General features: G+C 26.2%; 1 protein-coding gene across 2 annotated transcripts in view; it reads right to left on the bottom strand.

Annotated features, from left to right (window-relative positions):
* Positions 1–3,671: 3,671 nt before the first annotated feature.
* The window catches only part of LOC100207367 (nucleobindin-2), a 24,110-nt gene continuing 4,275 nt past the window's right edge, over positions 3,672–23,506 (bottom strand). Inside the window, exons 2-8 of one of the 2 annotated variants that reach the window (XM_065791747.1) lie at positions 19,938–20,103; positions 17,847–18,032; positions 16,917–17,007; positions 15,413–15,471; positions 8,714–8,806; positions 3,922–4,089; positions 3,672–3,768 (exon numbers count right to left, since the gene is read on the bottom strand). In XM_065791747.1, the coding sequence (XP_065647819.1) occupies positions 3,724–3,768; positions 3,922–4,089; positions 8,714–8,806; positions 15,413–15,471; positions 16,917–17,007; positions 17,847–18,032; positions 19,938–20,103 (808 nt within the window). In that variant the 3' untranslated portion in view covers positions 3,672–3,723. Of the gene's footprint in view, positions 3,769–3,921; positions 4,090–8,713; positions 8,807–15,412; positions 15,472–16,753; positions 16,813–16,916; positions 17,008–17,846; positions 18,033–19,937; positions 20,104–23,506 lie in introns of both variants that reach the window. The other variant, XM_065791746.1, reaches the window with a different exon arrangement.

Raw genomic sequence — 23,506 nt, 5'->3', positions numbered from 1 at the left:
CACTTATAAGAAGTTACAGCTTATTCAAAGCAACTTCCATTTTCTATGGTTTTTTCGTAACAAGTTTACGAAAGCATTCTTCAGTAATTAAAAATTTGTCTTATTCGTTTTCTAAACGTTTTTTTTGTTTGACCACTGACAAATCCATAAGATAAGTTCTTTTGCAAAGATTCTGACATTCTTTAAAAAAGCAAAAAATTTGTTAATTTTTACAATTAACATTTCTTGTAATATATTTTCATCTTTAGTTAGTTTTAGGAGACAAGAAGTTATCAGAATTTAAAGAAATTGTCATATCTTGTAATGTGTTGTAGAATATTCAAACAGTTCTAATGAAGTAGAACTTCTTTGAAATTTTTTCCTTTTTCTCTTTTTGTAAATTTTTGGAATTAGTAAAGACTAGTTTCAATAAAGTGTCAACGATTTGAAAATTTTAAGTAATCAAAGATTGTCTGTTAAGTTATCAGAGATTGTCTGTTAAGTAATCAGAGATTGTCTGTTAGTTATCAGAGATTGTCTGTTAGATTTACTTGATTTAAATAAAAATAAAAACAACCAAAAATGCACAATGTGTGACGTAACAAGCGATAATACGGCACAATAAGTAGTAATGAATAAAAAATTAAAGTCATACTAATTTAAATCAAAGCTTACTTGTAAAATTATCAAGGTATGTATTAATTTTTTAATGATTTAAAATTACGTAGAAGATTTTTTTTACTTTACAATATTTATTTTCGCATATCCCATATTGCATTTTTACAAAAATATTATTTTTGACTTCAAAGTTTTTTTTCAAATAAGTTATTATTAAACAAAACTATCAATTAAAATATTTACTATCACATGAGACATTCCTTATTATATAAAATGCATTTATATTTCCCAAAAATTAGTGTTTTACGGGTAATAAAGTATTTACTAAAAGAAGTTTGCAAAGCAAAAATGTTGACTAAATGTCGGTTTATTTTTTAAAACTGTTTCAAAAAATGACGCTAAAAACTCCAACCCGCTTTTAATTTCAGTAATTGGCGGCGCCTCTGATCTATAACAAAGCGTTAAACGTCCATCTATTTAAATGTTCTTGGTGTAAGTTATTGTTTTGAGTTGGTTTGATGGCTCTGCAGAAATTCTTTCAAGCATATCGGTAACGCGATTAAAGATAAAAAAGGTCGATTATTTCGCAAATCCTTTTATGAATGAAAGTTGGTACAGTTTTACATGTTAACAAAGTACCCGGTTTTGAAACTTACGATTTAAAGTTGTATGGTTTCATGATGGACAAGTCGGAACTTTTTACAACAAACCAAGTAGGAACCACTTATCTTATATATTTTTATAGAAACGACAATGGCAGAGTGATAGTTTATTTTTTTAAAAAAGCCCTTATCTAAGAATATGTTAAAAAAGTTTACTTTGATTATAAAAGTGGAGTTATGAAACACCTGATTGACTATAATTTGTTTTAAATTGGTACAATCTTTAAGAAATTAAAAAAAATTACAGAGATTTTTTGCATAAAATAAGTTCAAAAAAAACTTTAACAACTACACTCAACCCACCAAAAGCACCATCATTAAAATCAATCATCAAAAACACCCGAATTTTTGTTTGTTTTAAATGTAATATTTTACAAGCAGTTCTTATTAACAAGATCTTATGGTCTTCTGCGTGTTTTCTTTTTGAATTAAATACCCGTAAATGGCGTTCTTCTTTTTGAATTAAATACCCGTATAGTTGTTTCATCTTTGGGATCGTTCATAAATTACGCAACCCTAGATTTCACTAATAAACAACAACAACAACAAAAAAAAAAATCAAAAGTATGCCCTCGCAGAGCTTAAAGTTATGTACAAGTCAATTTAGCGCATTATGTTTAATAAAAATCGCCTCGTAAAAGAGTTTTAGATCTACTACTTTTGCTTTTTAAACTTAGCGTTGCGTAATTTATGGACGATCCCTTTAACTATTTTTGTGTTTAACAATGGTCTTAAATATCTTATTGTAATTTGATTAACAACTGAATGTCTAAGGAAAAAAAAACTAGTTACTCTGTTTTTTTAGTAAATGTTGTACGTTTTTGTTTTTTACTACCTGACCCTCCCCCCCCCCCCCCGTGTCGTCGGCCCTGAAGACTTAACTTACACTATAATGATTGTTTATCTTTTTACTTTCGAACCACAAATTTGACAATTTTTACAAATTTTCGAACCACAAATTCGACAAAATTTACGCTTTCTTCGCGATATCAAAATTATTTATTGAGACCAAGGACGTATTAATAGATGGACGTTTAACTCATTATTTAAAAACCAAGATATGCGCGCTAGCAATTGTTATAAGTAACAATAGCAAAACAATAGGAAACATTTGCGTCACGTGGAAAAACTTATGATTGTACATCAAAATGACAGCTGTCTTGTCTACCCAAAACTTTATTATGTAAAGTATTGTGGTTAATATATTTTACTATTTTGTTAAAAAATATTCTATATATCACCTTTGTATAACTCCTAAAACCACCTTTGTATAACTCCTGTATAACTATATAACAATAAGTTTTTAAATCATATGATTTTTCTAAAACTCTACTTGTAAAAAAATTGAAAAACCGAAAAATATCAAAACAAAGTTGTGAGAAAACACAATTTGATTTTCGTCAAAAAGTTTAAATCTTTAAGACATTAGCAAAATCTAAATGTAGGGAGTCATGGTTACAAACAATCTCTAGTTCAATCTATAAATGATCTATGATATGACAACACGTAGAAGATTCTTTTTACTTTACAATATACATTTTAGTATATCACATATTGCATTTTTAGAAAAATATTGTTTTTGACGTCAAAGTTTTTTACAAATAAGTTATTAAACAAAACTTTCAAATCAATTAAAGTATTTATTATCATATGAGACATTCTTAATTACATAAAATGTTTACTAAAAGAAGTTTTTAAAACAAAAATATCGGCTAAATGTCATTTTATTTTGTAAAACTATTTCAAAAAGTAACGCTAAAAATTACAACCCGCATAGAATTTTTAGTAAAAGGCTATATATTGATCTATAACAAAACATCCATCTATATAACATACGTCCATGTTGAGACCTAATGTTATGAGATAAACGTCTCGTAACATTAGGCTATTGTATTCTTCAAAATATTGTTTCCTTTTAAAAAAAACTTAAAATATGAGGTAAATAAAAAAATGAGATAAACATCTCATAACATTAGATTAAATATTCTTAAAAATATTGAACTTTTTCAAAACTCAAAAAACATAATTACTGAGACCTAATGTAATAAAAAAAATATCTTATAACATTAGGTTAGCGTATTTTTCAAAATATTATACCTTTATTTCAAAATTGAAAATCATATTTATTTTAATAAAAAGCTAATCTACTAATTCAACCTAAATCAGACCAACACTTGACCAACCTAAATCAGACCAACACTAAGCATTGGAAACCAGGTGTGCACCAACGCATATTCACCAAATGTATTATTTTATTGTTGAGAAAATATTTTATTAATTCAATAATTATAAAACTAGCTCGTTTAAACAAGTATTTTATAATTTTTTTAAAGAAATATCAACTGCTTATTTCTCTCAATTTTCTGGCGATCATTTTTGATTATTTATTGAGTTATTTCAAACTCAAAAATATTTTATTCTAAAGCTTTAATTGAAAACAAATAGAACAATGACATAACAACTTTTAATGATTTTCAACTTTAGGCGAGGCTTCCTGTTTCACATTTTCCTAAAAAAACAAAACAAATTAAACATTACATGTGAAATGATTTAAATGTAAATTCGAGTGCCAAAATAAAAAAGTTAAAAAAAAATTGTTACACGAAAATTTTTCAAACATATAATAATTTACTTAAAACAATATTTGTCTATATTAGCTTACTCCATGAGGGTTTTCTGAAAGCATTTTTTCGTATTCCTGAAGTTCTTCTTCAGTAAATTGATCTTGTTCAGTTAAAGGTTTCCAATCTTCATCTTTTTCGAAGTCTTCAGATTTGGTTTCATCCATAAACTCCGTAAATGATATTAATCCGTCTTTATCTTTATCCATCTGTAAACAATATTGTATTGTAACAAAAAATAAGATAAATACAAATATATTATCAACAAGTGAGCATGTTACTAACTTTGGTTTTAAATTTAATTAAACCACTGAAGTTGGTAAGCTATTTTAGCAAAACCCAAATTGTCTACTTTATTGACTCGATCTTATTGACAAATTGTCTACTTTATTGACCGAATTTTACTAACAAATGTCAAGAAAACAAAAGGTTTTATATATTATTACTTCATGTTTATTTTTAATTATAAAAAATTACATTTTAAAGAGTAATTAAAAATTTATAAATTAGATAATAAATGAACTAAATTTTTATTTTATAATTTCAGACTGCACCTGTATTTTTAAATTGTAATATTTAAAGCTGCAAGACTTTTTGTCTCATGTAAGTTTTTAGTTTAAAGTTGTATTTATAACTATATTCAAGAAAATTTGACTACACATGAATTTTCTGGAAATTAACTTATTTATTACAAACAATGCATCAAAAAGCTGTATTTAGCAACACTGGTAACCTTGGTTTTGTAAACAATCCCAGAAAAACACATAATAAAATGTAAGTAATTGCAACAACACTTTTAATAAAATGAAAACAATCCCAGCAACAATCACAATAAAATGTAATCAATCCCAGCAACACACATGATAAAATGCAAAAACCTTTTTAAATAGTTTTGAATAAGTTGAATGTTATGTAATCTTTAATTAAAACAAACTAACTCCTATCTTACAGACATAAATTAACTCCTATCTAACAGACATAAATTAACTCCTATCTAACAGACATAAAAGTATATGAATATGGTTGATGAAGTCATAATAGATATCGTTAATAAATGTGTAATAATGAGTTGTGTTAAACTAATATTTCAGAAAAGTTAAATTTATATAAGCTTTGATAACTTTAAAAAAATTTTGTTAACTTTAATCAAACTTTGATAGACTTAATAAAATTTTGATTTATTTAATAAATTTTTGATAAATTTAATACATCCTTGATAAGTTTAATAAAATTTAAATAAATTGAATAAAATTTTGATAAATGTAATAAAACTTTGAAAAATTTAATATAATTTTGATAAATTGAATATAACTTTGACAAATTTAATAAAACTTTGATAAATTTCGTAAAGCTTATGTATTTTTATATAACTGCTTCAAATTGTTTTAACTGTTAAAAGTGATTTAATTTTTTTTTTAAACATCTTTAATCACTTCCAACAAGGCTGCAAGCAACCACTATTATAGTTGGAAATTACTAGAAGAGAAAAGGAGAAGTTTATAAAGCAAGATAACGATTAGCAGACGACTTAAAAGATACCATTTATAAATATAGGAAGATCTAGATTATTGCGATTAGCTGAAAAAATTGAGTTTTATCAGAGTTAAAGTTCACCAGCCACAGAGAGTCCCATTTTATAGCAGAAGTGAGATCCTTTTCAAATGTCTCCTCCAAACAATCAGAGTTGGGTTCTTATCAAGACAAGAATAAATGGTAGAATCATCAGCAAAAAATGCCACCTTAGATGTGAGAATTTCTGGAAGATCATTATTGTAAATTAAAAAGGCCAAGGATGTTAAGAAACCCTTGAAGCTACAGGAAATTAAAAAGTGCTGTCTATTAAGGACAACTTGGCAAACCATGAGAAGAGTGAGGCTTGACTTGGAATTGTTGAGAGGGAATAAAAAATTCCATGCCAGCCTGAATCAAGATGTTACATAAGAAGCACATTTGTCAGCAGGAAGACAAAGGATTTCAATCCAAGGGCCATCACTGAGAAAGTCACTGAAAGAGTCCCAGTGAAAGAGTCAGCTTTAAGGTAGTTATAAGAGGTGCGATGATAAGGAGATTCTGATGAAAAAGAATGAGATATTAGTTTTAGAGAGTGATCAGAAGCACCTAGTGGTGAATGTGGAGAAACTGAGCACTGACTAGGATCAGAAACAAGACACAAGTATAATAGAAAAGGTAAGTGATTCTGGTTGTGTAGATAGTTAGGAAGTTGACTATTTGTGTTAGAGATTGAGAAAAGCAAAAGTTATGGGTCTTAACGCCTGCAAAGTCACTGACAATAACACTAAGGCATTCAGTGTGATGAGCATTAAAGTCACCAACAACAGCGGTGTTGGCTGAATGATAAAGAGAAAGGACTCGGTCAATTTTATCAGAAATAACATAGAAAAGAATATAATCTTAAGATGAAGGAGAGCAATATAGAATGAAGAGAAAGGCATATAGAATGAACAAAAAGGCATATATCTTTTATGTGCTTTCTTTTAGCACCACTTCACATAGAGTGAAGTGGTGCTAAAAGAAAGCACATAAAAGAATAGTCTGTGAATTCAAACCTTCTTTCAAATTTTTTTTCAAAATGGGTGAATTCTTACAAGTGTAAATGCCCAGGTCAAGAATGTGACTATTGAAGTCATTACGAATTAAATTAAGGTAACCATAAACACGATCACAAGATGAAATAACTGAACTCAAATTAGTCTCACAAAGACAAAGTAGGTCTGGTGAACTTTGCAAAAGATAAGGCTCAACAGAAGAATAGGTACTTCGAATACTAAAATATTAGTGAATAATAGATTTAGATAATGTAATGTCAATAGTGTTGTGATGTCAATGTGTTGTGATGTCGATAGATTTAGTGAACCTGATGTCGATGGAACGTGATGTTGATGGTGATGATGGTTTTTTGTGTTTTATAGTTTTTGATACTTCAGTCATTTTCTAAATTGGTTAATGAACTTGATTCAAAACACAGGTAGTACTCAGTACACTATAGAGTTGTTAACCGGAAGATTTAGTAGAATTCTGGAAAAATAAAATTCTTTTGGAAGGATATTGAGAATAAGGAATCTTTTTTTTGGTACCGAATTTTATGAAGCAAAAAAAAAAAACGTAGATGTTCATTTTGCAAATGCTACTTACAAAATGCAGCCTTTTGCAAGTTGAATTACGAAATAAAACAATTTTGCTACATACGAAAGTAGTTGTTATGGAAGTCGCACTTGCAAAACACGCTCTTTTGCTAAACAACGTTTAGCAAAAGAGCGTGTCTATAAAGAAAGTTTGTTAGCCAAACGGATATAATTGTAAAAAATAAAATGCCAAAATGTATATAATAACATTTTATTTTTTGAAAAAATAATCAAAAATTTTTTTCAAAATGAAACTATTTTGTGCTGCAACTTGCGAAACAGTTCTTAAAGTAAAAAAACTTACGAAATGCGGCATAATAAATATATTTAATTACATTTTATGAATCCGATATGTTTAATTAACTAAGTAATTAAAATACTAATTGTTATATTAATTGTAATATTGATAAGTTTCAGTTGTAAACTTTTATAAATAAATCAAGACTTTTATAAAACATACTTTTTAAAATGTCATTTTATAAATAAGAATTGAATAATTCAGAGCTGTAGCTAGTATAAAAGATAAAAGTAAAAAATTAACTGCAAGATTCAGTAAGAACTGATAATGGCCAAACAACACATGAAGTTAAATTAAACTTTGTAATGGAGCCAAATATTTTACTAAATTTTTATATATGAGAGTATAAATAGTGAATGTCCATTTCTGCAAAGCTAAAAGCAACTATAAATATATATAAACACTGGCATAGCAACAGGGGGTGGAAGGAGCAAAATTCAACTCAAAATTTAAATGTATATATATATATATATGTATATATATATATATATATATATATATATATATATATATATATATATATATATATATATATATATATATATATATATATATATATATATATGTATAAATTATTGAAGAATCGTTTACGACAATATTCTTATTTAAATAGTAAATAATAACATTTTTTTTTTATAACATGAATGCTTTCGAGTCTTTTCCATAAGTGCACATTTCGAAATGTTCATTCTGTAAGGAACTGTTTTGCAAGTATTCTTTCAAAATGATTTTTTTGCAAGTTTTTTTTCCTAAAACATTATTATGGAATTAATATTATTATTTTTTTTTCATAATGCATTTTGGAAGATGAATTTGCGCATGTCAACTTCCGCAAAAGCAATTTGAATTACGGAAGATAAAAATGCAAATTTTTGTAAGTTTTGCTTTTCGGCGAACAACCTTAGTAAACTATATAATAGTCCAAGCAATTGATTAGATGATAAAAAAAATTGCCTAAATGATTAAAAAAAAAAAAATTACTAATTTAAATAAAATCCAAACAATCTTTCTTATTATATACATTAGTATCCAAACAATTTTTCTTATTTTCTTAATATTACTTTTTAGAAAGGAGGAAGAGAAGAAAGGAGGGGAAAAGAGAAGAAAAGAAGGAGAGAGTTGTACCAACAACCTGTGCTTGTACAATGGTGGAGCACTTAGTTTTTAGAAAGAAGTATCAAGAAAAAACTCTATAAAGCTGTGCTGAGAAACAATGACAAATTCACTGCGAGCTTGTTCAGTTCACTTGCTCTTTAAAGTTTCTGTCTTTGAATTATGGGTTAAGAGTTGGAAAAAAAAAAGGAATGTAAAAAATATAAAAACAAGTAGCCTACTAGGAGAAAACCCCTCCATATTGTATAAAAAACATATACAACAATCAAAAAAGCTTACATTCTTCATGACATGCTCTCTCATTCTTTCTATTTCTTCAGATCTTTCTCTAAGATCAACTTCAGGATTACTTTCATTGTAGACTTTATCTATCTAAAAACATAAAAAAACAATGATATAAAAAAACAAAAAAAGCTACCAACATTGAAAACTAAAAACATTTCATAAATATCAAATTTAATAAATTTGAAAGAAAAAAGTTAATTATAAACTCTATGATAAAAAAACATAAAGCAAATTTTTCTTTTTTAAATATGCTTAAAAATATAATTAAATACTCTATTAATATCTGTTAAGCACTTTATTTAATCGTCTGTTAAACTTTCAATTCAACCTCTTACATATTTTATCTCCTACCTTTTATAAATGCTGATCTCTGCAGTTACAAACATCTTTTAATTTATTAGACTATGGTGCACCCTATAAGATTTATCACTACACAAAATTTTCATAACACCTGCATTTTCATAATACCTACAAAAACATTTTGTAGTTTGTTTTTGATAAAAACCAACTATAAAATGTACCAACAGTGAGTTGATTACCCTGTCAGCCTGATTATAACTTTCTGTAAAATAGTTACCTATAATACTTGTTACATTAAAAAAAAAAGTGATTTTTAAAAATGGAAACTCACTCGCTAAATTTATAGTAATTTTTTATTTGTTAAAACTTTTATAGAAAAAAAACAACCAATGATAATAGTTCGTAAAATTTCTAATAAAATAAAACTAATACTTGAGTCAGTAGTTATTAAAGAAAAAATAGAAAATGTATTTGTAATATTTATTGCATGTGATTCAACTAAGTTCAGTCACATTAGGGGATTATGGACTTTGATTCAGAATCAAAGTCTGTAATCCTCCCTTTTTTTTGTCCACAAAAACTGTCAAAAACTGCATGAGGGAATTTATGGACAACCCATACTAAGGTATACCAAGATGATCTAACAGTCATATCACAGAGTGCCACAGACAAACATTTACCCAGAAAGTTCATCTCTTTCTTACCAATGTTTTTTATTTGATCAGATTCGCATCAATTTAAAACACACTTCAGATATTTTTTAAATAACTTTAAAAGTTTAATCTGCAGATAAATAATTTCTAATGTATAATTCAATTCTAAGACAAATGGTGAAAAGAAAATATCAACAAATGCTAAGATAATGGCTGTGGATTTAAGTCTGTAGAGTTCGCTATTCAAAATTAAAATTTCTTTCATAAAGGTTGCCACAGATGATGGTCATTTTAAGATACTTGTTAAGATATCATCTTTGTTAAGATGATATCTCTATCTATATTTCAGTAGTTTCATAATTTTTCATTTAAAAAAAAGAAAGAATCAAAACTGGTGTAAATAACTTTTCAACATGTAATAACACAAACTATTCAACATTAACTGAACCTATAGCATATAAAGTTTGGAGAACATGTTAATCAGAAAATTTATCAATATGTCTAACCACAAAATTACGTCTAACCACAAGTAACTCCCTAACCACAAATAATTTCCAAACCACAAGTAACTTGCTAACCACAAATGCACAAAAAAGTTTCAAAAAAACCTTAACAAAAAAACAAAATATCTTTTGCATAATTTTGTAAATTATTTTTATTTAATGAAACTTATTATAGATAAGGAAACACATTACAACATTTTATTTTAAAAATGTATTTAAAATTGTTTTGCAGTTATATATGATTGCATTTTTCAAAGGTGGTTTTAAAAAGTTTTTTTTTCAAAACCCCCAAAATTTGATAAATTGATGCGAAAAACCTAATTCCACTTTTAATTTTCACAAAAAGCTGTAGTCTGTGAACAAAAAGATTCTTAATACTGGCGCAGCTAAAAGAGTTATTTCAGAAGTTCGTGTATGGATGTTTCTCAATAATTACATTCATTCAACATTTTATGCCATTTCATTCCATTAATGTAGCATTTAATGCTGTGTTGCATACAAATCTTGCTGCAAAATTAATTTAAGCTCAATAAAGTATTTTTATCAAAGCTGTTATTTTAAGCCGGTAGTGGTGTAGTGGTAGAGCGCTTGCTCTATAAGCAAGAGGTTCCGAGTTTGATCCCCACCACGTCCCTGGTAGTACCGCGCTCATCTTGTTTCTCTGCGCAACAGCCTTGTTCGTCAAGGTTCGTGTTGCAGAGTTGCAGAGTTGAGAGAGGGTTATAACCACAATTAAGTAGCCTCCTTGTCTGTAGTGGCCTTCTCGGCCTTGGGGAGGTGAATTAAAAAAATATATATACAGTCGTCCCCCGGTTAACGAACCCCCCTGTTAGCGAACTTTCGGTTAACGAACCGAAAGTTTGCCCAAAATCCTCCCCCGGTTAACGAACCGGAACTCGCTTAACAAACCAATTTTCTTGTTGAATTTTCTTCCAAGTTCAATTTTCAATTTTTTGGTAAAAAATTTGACAAGGATTTTTCATGTTCAATTTTCAATTTTTTCGTAAAATTTTGACAAGCATTTTTCAAGTTCAATTCTCAATTTTTTGGTAAAAATTTGACAAGCAATTTTCTTGTTAAATTTTCATTTTTTGATAAGCAATGTTCATGTTCAATTTTTAGTTTTTTCTAAAACTTTGACAAGCAATTTTCATGCACAATTTCAATTTGTTTCAATTTTTAAAAGTGCATAAATCTCAGGTTTCAATCATTTCACCTTTGCTTATTTTATTTATCAAGTTGGACAATTTTTTGAATTTTTTCCCCCATTATTTCGGCAAAATCCACCTATTAAAAATTTTTTAATGGCGGCCTATGGGAAAACGCGTTTCGGTTAACGAACTTTTCGGATAACGAACTAGTTCGTACTCCGAATTAAGTTCGTTAACCGGGGGACGACTGTATAATACTTGCTGGTTAAAATTATGCTATAAAAGAGTTTTCACATAAATGTATGGAAATGAATTTTTTTTGCTTTATTATTTTTTTATTAAAAACTGTATTACAAGAGCTCTATTATTCTCATTAACTTTCATTATTCAGCAACTAGGAGACAAACTTATACATTTTATTCATGAGCGAAAATTTAATAGTAACTTATCACTTTTGTGGGATTTCCTCATTCTATTAATAACTCCAGATAATAAAATCAAAATATTTAATTAAAATTATAAAAATAAATTCCAAAAAGTCAAGGAGTTCATTATTTTTGACCTCAGAGACCAGAATCTCAAAAAATCAATGGAGCTCCACATCCGTTACTTAAAAAATACTAATGATTTTGTTCCATGAAGATTCAATAGATCTTCATGCAAAAAAACCATAATAAACTCAAGCTATTTAAAAACAAGATTAAAGAGTAAAACCACATAATTATAAATAAAAAGAGAAATAAGGAAATATTAAAACAGTAACAAAATACAACACTAGCATAACAACTATTTTTATTAAAGAACAGAGACTTTTAATGTGAATTGTATTATTGTATTATTATATTACACACACACACACACACACACACACACACACACACACACACACACACACACACACACACACACACACACACACACACACACACACCACACACCACACACACACATATAATTTTATTTATTATATAATATTACATTGATAAACAATATTAATTTATTTCAAATTTTACTGACAACAATGAAGCAATTAAAACTAGCCACAGCATGTCAAAAGCATCAAATTTACTACAGTGTCTATAAGAAGAGAATGTAGAATAAATAGATGAGCTAATTAAGTTGTATAAACAAAAAGACGTAAAACTTAACAAAAAAGAAAAGCTTAATCTAGGTGTACTTTCGAGTGCTCAATACATGGTAGGGAACATTAATTAGATTTTGGAAAATTTTTCCAAAATCTAATTAATAGTTTTGTATAGTTTGATATAGTTTGTTTGTTGTTAACAAAACTAAAAATAAAAAATCAGTGTAACTCGGCCTTGAATATTAGAAAATATACATATCAGTTATTGATAAAAATTGAACCTTTCGGTGTAATTAAGTTTCAAAAATTGACATCGAACAAAATCTCATAAATCTTGATTTCCTTGAAAGGTATGTTGCAAGAGCAGTTAAAGAGTTGTATTTGGACCTGAAAAGAAATTTGGCATGACAGGCTTGGCCAGGAAGGTTTGTGATTTCAAGCTTTTATGTGGCCATGCAAATAATATTTTGTTTTGACAACTTAACACGGTTAAATCGTCAAAGAAATGGTTTTAAATTACGTTTAAATTAAATAACTTCAAGACGCTTATCTATACTAATGTTTTTATATTAGCAAAGCGCTTTTAAACAAAGTAGCTAATGATTTTATTTAATAAAATCATTAGTATCATTGAAAACTGTATAAATTTTTATTTATATTATTTAATTATATAAGATTTTTTTATAATTAAAATAAAAAAAAGAAAAAGTACAAAAAAATATTTTTTAATTTTTAAGGGACAACTTAAAACAGCGTTTGTTTCTCTTAAATAAACTTTATATAAGAATCATTAAAACAAATTCATTCGAAAAGTAGAAAGATTTTGTTGAGAAGAAAAAAAAAGACAAACTTTTTTAAAAGTTGTCTGAATTTTTTTAATAAAAATATTAATGAATAATGGAATAATATATATCTGCATTATCCTAAAAAAGCTTTTAAATAATGCAGGCAGACTTAAAAGAAAAAATAATTGAGAACCTGAAAAAAATTTGGACTGTACATAAATATTTCATTGAAAATTTTGTAGTTAATACGCCTGTGCTGAATGTGCTGCATTTTACACCTGTGCTGAATGGAGACCAAATGCCTTTCTACTAGAACAAAAGCTCTACTCAAAAGTTCTAACCAAAAGTTCTACCTAAACGTTGTAACCAGAAGTTCTACCCAAAAGTTCTAACCAGAAGTTCACTTCCTAAACTTTACTGGTTCGGAAACAAATGCCAAAGAAAATTATTATCTTTTTTTTTCAGAGAACAAATTACTGCTTACACTCAAGTTTGCAGTGACCCTAAAGTCTCACTAAAAACATCCCTCCCTCCCTCCATTTATTAAAACTCAAGAGGTGCCTTTTTTAAAGAAACTCCGCCTATTACATATGGAGACAAAATCCTCCCCTCATTTTTTTTTTTAATTTTTATAGTCATTAACTAATATAAAGTCTAGTAATAACATTTTTTTTATGTTGTAAAAGCAAGTTATTTAATAAAACTAAAATAATCTAATATTCTGCATAAGCCAGTCAATTAATCATAAAATTAATTACTGACTTAAGCAGAGGAAGTTAACACAATAATTATCAATTAGTCATAGGGAATTGAATAAGAGATTGAAACATGAAGTGACATTAAATGAAGACAATATTGCAACAAACTAAGCATCATCTAGCATTTGATATATAACTGACAAATATTCTAAAAACTAAATGAAACAAAAAGAATCAATCACTTTAAAGCTTTGCATATTTGGATTTGTGATGAATGTGATTTTAGGGAAAAAAAAGAAAAAATTTAAATTTTATGCGAAAGAGGCACAAAGTCACTCTTAAACATACAGGCAAAAATAAAAAATTTTCATACTGTAAACAACTACGCTATTGCATTAGACTTCAACATACCACCTATTTTTGTTTATAAATTAAAAAGATACTCATATCAATTATGGTTTAAAGATGGTCTAACTGGCACATTATATACAATACTAGATTTTGAATGGATAGAGAAATTGCTATTTGTTAAATGATTAGAATGGCTATTCATAAAAATCATGTAAAAAATTATTAAAATGAAAAATATTGATAATAAGTTAACTTTCTAGTTGATCAAAAATTTTATATGAAATAGGCATATGCTTCACTAGAGTACTTGCAGCCATTGCATTTAAAAAAAAAGGTTATTTCCTTTTAATAAAATTAATATTGACATATCAAAATTAAAATAGAAACATTTAAAGATTTAACACTAAAGCCAGCATTTCTGCAACAAAATAATGTTTCTGATAAACATATCAACAAATCAAAAAGAAACAAAAACTGATGGTTAAGATTTTGCTGATACTAAAAACAATGAAGAAAGTTCAAGAAAAAAAGAAAAACACATAAAAAAGGGTACAAAACATATCATAGGTCAATTCAGCTATACTAAGTAAGCAGCAAACTTCAATGTAAAAAATGCTAAGCAGAGATCTATGGTTTAATGCTTTAAAATGAAAACAATTTGTGATGACTATAAATTTGCAATCAGATATGTACTTTAAAACAATATTAACAAGTCCTTGAGTTTTTCTTCTTTAAAGAGTGTAGTTGGTTCTAATATAAGTAATAGATCTATTTTTCTTTTTATTAGCTTTTTATGTATATTGGTGCTTATTCAATAGAAAGAATTTTCTACTTTCATTAATTTTAATTGTGACAGACTTTAATTAAAATAAATATTAATCTAGTCTCAAAAAATAAATTTAACATATAATTTTTTTTTTTTCTTTCTTTATTTTTCTCCCACATATCATTATAGAGAAAAAAATTTTTTATCTATTGAAAAAAAATTCCATGAAAAAAAAAATGTTTTCTATCAAAAATAAAACGAAATTTCCTGTTTATTGACCAAAATTATATTAACTTAGGATAAAGAAACAAGTTACAGGATAAGATAACAAGCTACAGATTAACATTTTAAAATCTTTAAAAATTATGATTTTATTTTTAGTATAATGATATTTTAACTCACATCAGCCAAAAACACAGTTTCTATTTCATACATATCCAAGAAGCTATCTCCATTTTTATCTAGAAAACAAGGTTAGTAGTGGTTAGTAAAAAATGATGACCTAAATGATAGCTTTTAGTCAATAATTAATTGGAATGTCAATATATCAATTTGATCTTCAAAAGTATTTTGCTTAAAGACACAGTCGCAATTCAGACACATTAGGAGCTCTTTTCATGATATCTGAACCTCAACTCCCTCCCCATCAACAATCCCTCCCCATTAACTATTCCTAAACTTTAAAAAAAAGATCTATTTAAGTAAAATCATGAAACTGCACTTAAAGAAATTTTTAAATTTGTGAAGTTATAACTATGCTAGTGTTTTTTTAAGAAGAATTTTTTTTTTCATTTTCTTATAATTTTTTTCTCAATGTAATTGTAATTATATTCAAATATTTTTTATTTTTGTTTATGAGTTTTATTTCGCACATCAATATCTGCTTTTAAAAATTTTACTTTTTTACTTTCAGAAATAAAAACATTTTTATTACTACTTTTATTAATGATTAAATAGTAAGACTATTGTTTTTATTATAAACTTAAACTGAATTATTATTTAGTTTAAATTTATAATAAAACAATAACTATTTAAAAATTAAATATCAACACTTAACACTTTTCATTATTAAGAACAGAGATGATTATCAGTACATAAAAAAAGTCACTTGAGCAGATAAAATTTAACATTTATTGCTGCACTTTATTTATCGGTGCATGATAAGAAAGAAAATAAAATAAAGATAAAATAAAAAACAAAACAAGAAAAAGGTAAGAAATAAAGTTTACATGTGACATAACCAAGTTCCAGTTTAAAAGTAATTAAAAATCTTACATGACTTTGGCTTCAATATAGTATTATGCAAAAAAAAAAATTCATACCGATAAAAAAATATTTCATATTATTGTTTCGTTATAATTTTAATTTTTAGAGATATAGCATAAAAGGGCATAACATAAATGTACTATCAAAGCAAAAGATTTAAAACTTTTTACAACTTTTAAATCCAACTATCTAATATAAAACCTTTTAAATCCAACTAATTAATATAAAACCTTTTAAATCCAACTAATATAAAACTTTAGACCAACATATATAGGACCAACAATTATAACACCATATAATCATTTACTTTTAAAATAGAGTCAAAAAACACTTGAAACAGAAACAATAAAAGATTTAATATTTTATTCAAAACAATAATAGATTTCAAAGATTAAAACAAAAAAATCATTTCAACATTGAAATTAAAGCTATATTTTCAAAAAAGGGAATCATTTTTCATCTTTTTAAAAAACTTACATCAGCCAAAAATATGGTCTCCAACTCATAAATATCCAAGTAATGGTCAGAATTTTTATCTGTGTGAAACATCATAATAAATGATAAACAAATTAATATTGACATTCCATTAAGTTTTTAAACTTCATATTTTGAACTATTGTAAATAAATTGCTATTTATACCATGCAAGTTAAAAAAAGTTCTTGCATCAAAGTTTTCAGGATCTAAACCGTCTTCTTTTTCCCATGTTTCTTCCAACTGAGCTTTATGTCCCTATTAAAAATACAAAAGTTGATATAAAATCAAAAGTTGTACACATTAAAACAATTTAAAACTATTTTTCTTGAAAATGATTGTTGGCAACAAAACACAACATTTTAACTACTTTGACTTTAATCCAACTTATCAGTGTTGTGTTAAAGCCAAAATCATTAAAATAACTGCAAACACAAATAAAATTAAAAGCTTCTCAAAACTAAGGGGCATCCATAAAGTACACATGCAGTAAAACAACCATTTAGGACCCCCCCCCCGCCTTTATACACCTATATGCTAAAGCCGTTTTTCAAAATCTCTTAAAATTATTAGTTTCAAAATAAGTTTTACAAAACATTTCTCCAATTAATTCTTTTTTTAATTGTGTTTTTCTCAAAATATGCAAAAAGCATCTTAAGATATTTGAAAAATGGTGAAAAATTATAAAAATACTATACTTAAAAATAAAGTATTTTTAAAATTATTTTAAAAATTTATAATACCAAATTTAATTCAAAAAATTTTTCAGTCTGTGAAGAAAAAGAAGAACTTCTACAATGTTGGAGCTCTTTTCTGTAATAAATCTCCTTCATATATAGACAATCCCTGCCCAAACACAAATCATTAGTCAATCTAATCTACTGAAGCCCCCACAGATGGCTGATTTACAATGCAAGTGTTATAAAATGGTAAATTTACCATACTTTCTAACCATTTTATTAAAAATTAATGTATATGTTGGAGCCTCAATAAATGGCTATTTTAAAGTAACATTTTCAGTGATTTTGATGTCAAAATCAAAAATTGAGTTGAAAATTAAAGATTTTCTTAAAAAATAAAGTATATTATAAAATTACTGGTTCATGTATCTTCTCATGTTTACTTCTCTGCTCACGATGCTCTTTGTATGATGCTTCTTCCTTAGCACGCTCTTCAGCAGTCATATTATGTAATTTTTCCCTGCGTTCATGTTCCTTTTCCATCTCATAAGCTTTAAATTCTTCATGACGTTTGGCATCTTGCGCACTCATCATATCATTGTGCTAAAAATAAAAATTATGTAAAAATAAGTTAACAATAATAGTTAAGTGAAATAAAGTCTTTATAAAACACATTTACAACTTAATGAAAACCTATCATCGAGGATAGTGTAAAACCACGTAACTAGCATTGGATAATACTGCGTATCTACACTACAGATTTTTTACTGGAGAAGATTAAAACTTTATATTTTTTTTATTTCAACATTTTTTGGGCTCATTTTAGTATAAAGAGTATTATTCATGTTTTTTGTAATGTCAACAATTGATATTTGGTGCTAAAATTGTTAATATATCCAATTATAGTAGCCAATGCTAGTTACACGTATTTGCACTACCCCTAACGATATACATTTTTACAACTTAATGTAGGAGCAAAGTCGAGGGTGAAGACCAAAGTTGAGGATTGGGCTAAAGGGTTATAACTTCTCCACTTTTTTTGTTATTACATAAATTTTAACGAATAGATGATTTCTATAGTTTATGAGAAAAAAATGCCAGAAATTAAAATAAAGCTAATCAGTAAAAAACAGTTAAGATGTTTTGAAATGTGTATATTTGTAATGTTGAAAAGATATACCTAAAGAAATAACCTATTTGCAAGATAGTTATGAAATTAATATGAAACATTAAAAAAAAAAATGAAATTAAATTTGAGATAATCAACGATATGTTCAGGAAATCAGCATCAGAAATCTGTTCTAAAAAGGCAAATAAGCCTTCTACCAAAAATACTGACTATATTTAAGTTGCATTTAGACAATTCTGCTACAATTTAATGTTTGTTAGAAATAAAAACTCACTTTAAAACTATTACAGCTGAACACTTTGATTGGTTAGCATTTACTACCATTTCACTTTGCATGGTTATGAAGCTTATTAACATATCAAATGAATCTACATTCTAATTTGTTTACAAAAAGCTGATATTTTAAAACTTTTAAGAAAATATTTTCAAGTTTTTTTTTTTTTTTTTCTAAATTGAACTGAAACATAGTAAAAAAATATTTCAGTGAACTGAACAATATATGTAAATCACTAAAAAACACCATATATATTAAAAAAATTAAACATGTTAATTAAAATGTTATAAAAACCAAAAATTTAACGATTGCTCTAATACTAAGTGAATTAACAGAACAAAAAAGGAAAAATCAATTTGAATTTAGTTTAACAACAGGACATGATAACTTTACATTTTGCTAACTTAACAACAATTTTAGTAATTTAATGTTATATTTAACAACTGATTTCATCACATGACAAACGCAGCATTTATTACAAGCATATATGCTTGCCAAAACAATGTGTGAACTTAAACTTTAAGTAGTCAACGCACAGTATAACAGTATCTAATTCTGGCAATATTTAAAAATTTTAATTTAACTTGAGTCAGAGTATTACTCGCTGACTTTTTAAAAAGAAAAAACAATTTTTATGAGAAAAATTTATAACAAAATTTTAAGGAAATAAAACCCATATTAATATATATTTTTTATTCATTTATAAGAAAAAAGACTGTCAAGAAAAAATGTCAAATATTGATAAAAGAACTTCTTTTTTTATTTTTTAACAAACCAGAAGCAAAAGAAACAAACAATTTACCATAACTTCACTGACAATAACTCAATTAGCTAGCTGTTTTGTAATATTAGTGAATTGTTTAAATAAGTTAATGTCCATAAATAAGAAAAGTGAATAAAATTTTATGATGTCACAAATTCCATTACGCTTATAAATTGCATATTATTTATTCATAACAAGGCCTGAATATACCCTTAAATAGTTAGAAAGAACAATAAAATTTAATGTATAAACAAAACTAAAATTTTTAAGTTTTATTTATTACTATATCATCTATAGTCATCTATCTATAAATAAAAACTGAAATAATGTTTAAAAATTTACTTTTGATAATAGTTTTTTCAAATCCTCCATTTCAAAAGAGTCTTTATTGTCATGATGTATTGGGTTCCAATAGTTTCTTTCTATGCCAGACATGAAGTCTTGTCTTTGTCGTAATAACTCTCTTTGATATTCAACTTCTGTTCTTTTTATCTCATCAAGTTTTAATCTAAATTAAAATTTCAATCTTTATAGGTTACTTTTATGCACCCACTAGTACAATAATTAAATAACTCTTTAAAAAAAAAAAGAAAAGAAAAAAAGAAAATGAAACTGAGGACATTTAAATAAAGAAAGGTAGGTTTCTTATAAAGAAAGTTAGGTTTCTTATAAAGAAAGTTAGGTTTCTTATAAAGAAAGTCAGGTTTCTTATAAAGAAAGTTAGGTTTCTTATAAAGAAAGTTAGGTTTCTTATAAAGAAAGTTAGGACATATTGGCTACATAGAGTCGTTCTCAATTCCAATTTTAGTAAAAAAGATCACATTAAAAATGGTATAAATTAAAGGTATATTCATATGGTACATTTAGTATATAGCCATAAAATTGACTATAAATTTCCTTAAGATGCACAATAATATTATTTAAACTTTTTTCAAACAAATATTCAATATAACAAAAAAAAATTGTCACTTTAACATGGTTTATTTATTTATATTGACATTTGCTACCAAATAATCATATTTCCTTAAATTATAAATATAATTTGTTAAAGACAGAATCAAAAAACACTCATTATTATAATTTGTGAAACAACTTACTTTCGAATAGAAAAGCTTAAAAATATAAATTTATCCTTCTTAGAAAAATTCTTTAAATGACAAATAGTTTGAACTATAGAATTTAATGATCTAAAACTTATTTAAAATATAAAATGGATCTTTAAGGATAAAGAAGTTAAAAACATGAAGTGAAGTAAACACCAGCCTTACAATAACTGACTTATAATGTCTCTTGATAATTCTGCGTAATCGCTTTGATAAGCAAAGATAAAAACAGATTTATTTTCTTATTAGACAAGATGAAAAGAGATTGAGAACTTTAAAAAGATTGATAATATCATAACAAAAACCAAATATAGATTTGTTAGCTTTAAAGGTTTTAATAATTGAATATTTCATGAGACTACAGATACTTTCTATAAAAACAACAGAAAAGTTTTTTTATAGTCCTAAAAATATTTTTTTAATAAAAAAAACAGTTGTAATTGTGTGTTAAACAGAGCAAGAAAAGATATTTTCAAGTTTTTCCATGGTGAAAAAGATTGAGGAATATTTAATGATGATGCCACCTAAAAAAAGTATGTGTAGCTGTGTAAGCAAAGAAAATTCTACCTATACATCTCATATGCATTGATACATACTTTAAGAGATAATTTAGAACCATATATTGAAAATGGTGCAGTGATATAAGACACACAAGTTGATGACAATGGAATTTACAAATGACCTAACTAAATTTGAACAACTTAAAAAAACCATCACCATTAACAAGGAAACTTAATAATTTTTTAAGATACTTAAAAGTAGAGGTTTCTTTGATTATTCAATATTATGATAATTTATGAAGATTTATTGTGATAATTATGAGCAGTAAACAACTGAGTTTTGTTTGACCTAAATTTCAACAGTCACTTCAAACTATAAGCTTTCACAAGTAAGCTTTCTTCTAGTAGACTGGGTTTAAATCAATCAAAAAGTGATGCTTTTTATCAAAAACAGTGTATATATAACTGTGTTTTAAGTAAGTATAGCTACTTTAGAGGCATGATGGTCAGAAAGATTATCAATACAGGTAAAAACAACATGGAACCATAGTCAGAACCTTGTGGTACCTCAGAGATTACTATAAATGAATGTTGTTGTTGAATGAGTGTTTAATGAGTGTTGTTAATTAAGCTTGCTCACATGTGAAATTTATCTTTAAGAAGTTGTAACCAATTAAAACCATTAAAACAAATCATATGCCTAATTAAATTAATTAATGTTAACATATTTTATAAGCATTACTGTCAAGTAAAAGGTTTAATTAAAAGTGTTTTTTTGCCGAGCAAATTTAAATTCTTTTTCTTTCTGTCATTAAATGATAATGACTTTTTAAATTGAATTTTTTAGCGATAAAGGATAAGAAACTATTAATAAAAAATTATTCACTTGATAATCTGGATTAAATGAGAAGAAATCGCAGAGTTCTGATCCAAATGTTTAAGCTAGAAAATCTTTTAGAAATAGTAAAGAGAACTCACCTTTAGCAGGAAATATTAGAGGATTTTGTGTAAGAGATTGTCAAAAACTCAGACATTCGACATTTTTTTAAAAACAGAATTGTGGAACAATCTTCCGAAGGAGTGGAACAATCTTCCGAATGACATTAAAACATCAAAATCAGTCTATGAATTTAAGGTTTTAATTGACAGGCTAAGCTCCGGCTGCTATAGCGCAGTTTGCAACATGGTTTTTAAAAAAGTGCAGATGTTCTGAATAACATTTGGTTAGTTGAGATTTTAGACGGATCATTTTTAATTAATTATACCTTGAGTTTAATGAGAAAGCATAAACATACAAACTTTTTTAACTTGGTTTTAAACAATTTTTTACTTCCTTTAACAGGGATTTTTTATGACAAGACCTGATGGTTATGTTATAGTTTTAAATAATTTATTTTTTAAATAATTTATCAAAGAAATATTTTATTTAAAACTATAATTCTTTGGCAATATAAACAAAGCAGGTTAATTATTATGCACATCATTAAGTAAATTTATTTTATGCCTGACCAATAAAAACTAATTTTTTACTTTTTTGTAATTTAAGTCTCATTAAGATTTTTTTTTTCTTTTGTCTTCTGGTTAAAAATTAAGTTGCTGTTCTTGTGTCAAATTAATGTTGAAGGAAAGTTGAGGTTTTTTTCAAAACTATCAGGATAATTTTTTAATACACATCTAATACACATCTAAGCACCTGCCAAATTCCAGAAAAGAAATTTAGTTGCAGATACCATAAAAAGTGTTGCACTTTTGGTACCTAAAATCCCTTTTTCCAAATTTTGTATCAGTGTAGGGGCAGTATATTAGTCAATCTTGTGTGACTAATTTAGAACAAAGATATTGTTATCAACTTTACTCCTAAAATAACGATATTAATGATATTGTAAAGTTTAATATTATTATTGTATTTAATATTATAAAACATTTTAATCATTATTAATATCAATTATTAGTAATAATGTATTAGTAATATATTATTTAACAGTCATTATTAAATAATGTACATAATTAAAATACATTATTATAATGTAATACATTATTATACATTATTACTAATAATTTATTAGTAATAATGTATACATTATTAATTATACACAATTTAATGGTGAAATATAATATAATTTATGGTCCATTATAATTATAACTTACAATTGTAATGTTGTCTTATAATAAAAACAAGTTAATAAATTGTATTAATTCTATTAATTTTAATAATAGTATTATTAGTGATAATATTGTTAATGATAATATTATAACTATATTCTTAAAATTATTAAATTATTATTTGATTTCATTTTGCATCTGGTGT

This window comes from Hydra vulgaris, chromosome 02, assembly GCF_038396675.1.
Source record: "Hydra vulgaris chromosome 02, alternate assembly HydraT2T_AEP".
Classification (NCBI taxonomy): domain Eukaryota; kingdom Metazoa; phylum Cnidaria; class Hydrozoa; order Anthoathecata; family Hydridae; genus Hydra; species Hydra vulgaris.
Note: the sequence above shows the minus strand (reverse complement) of the source record. Positions and strands in the feature narration are given on the sequence as shown.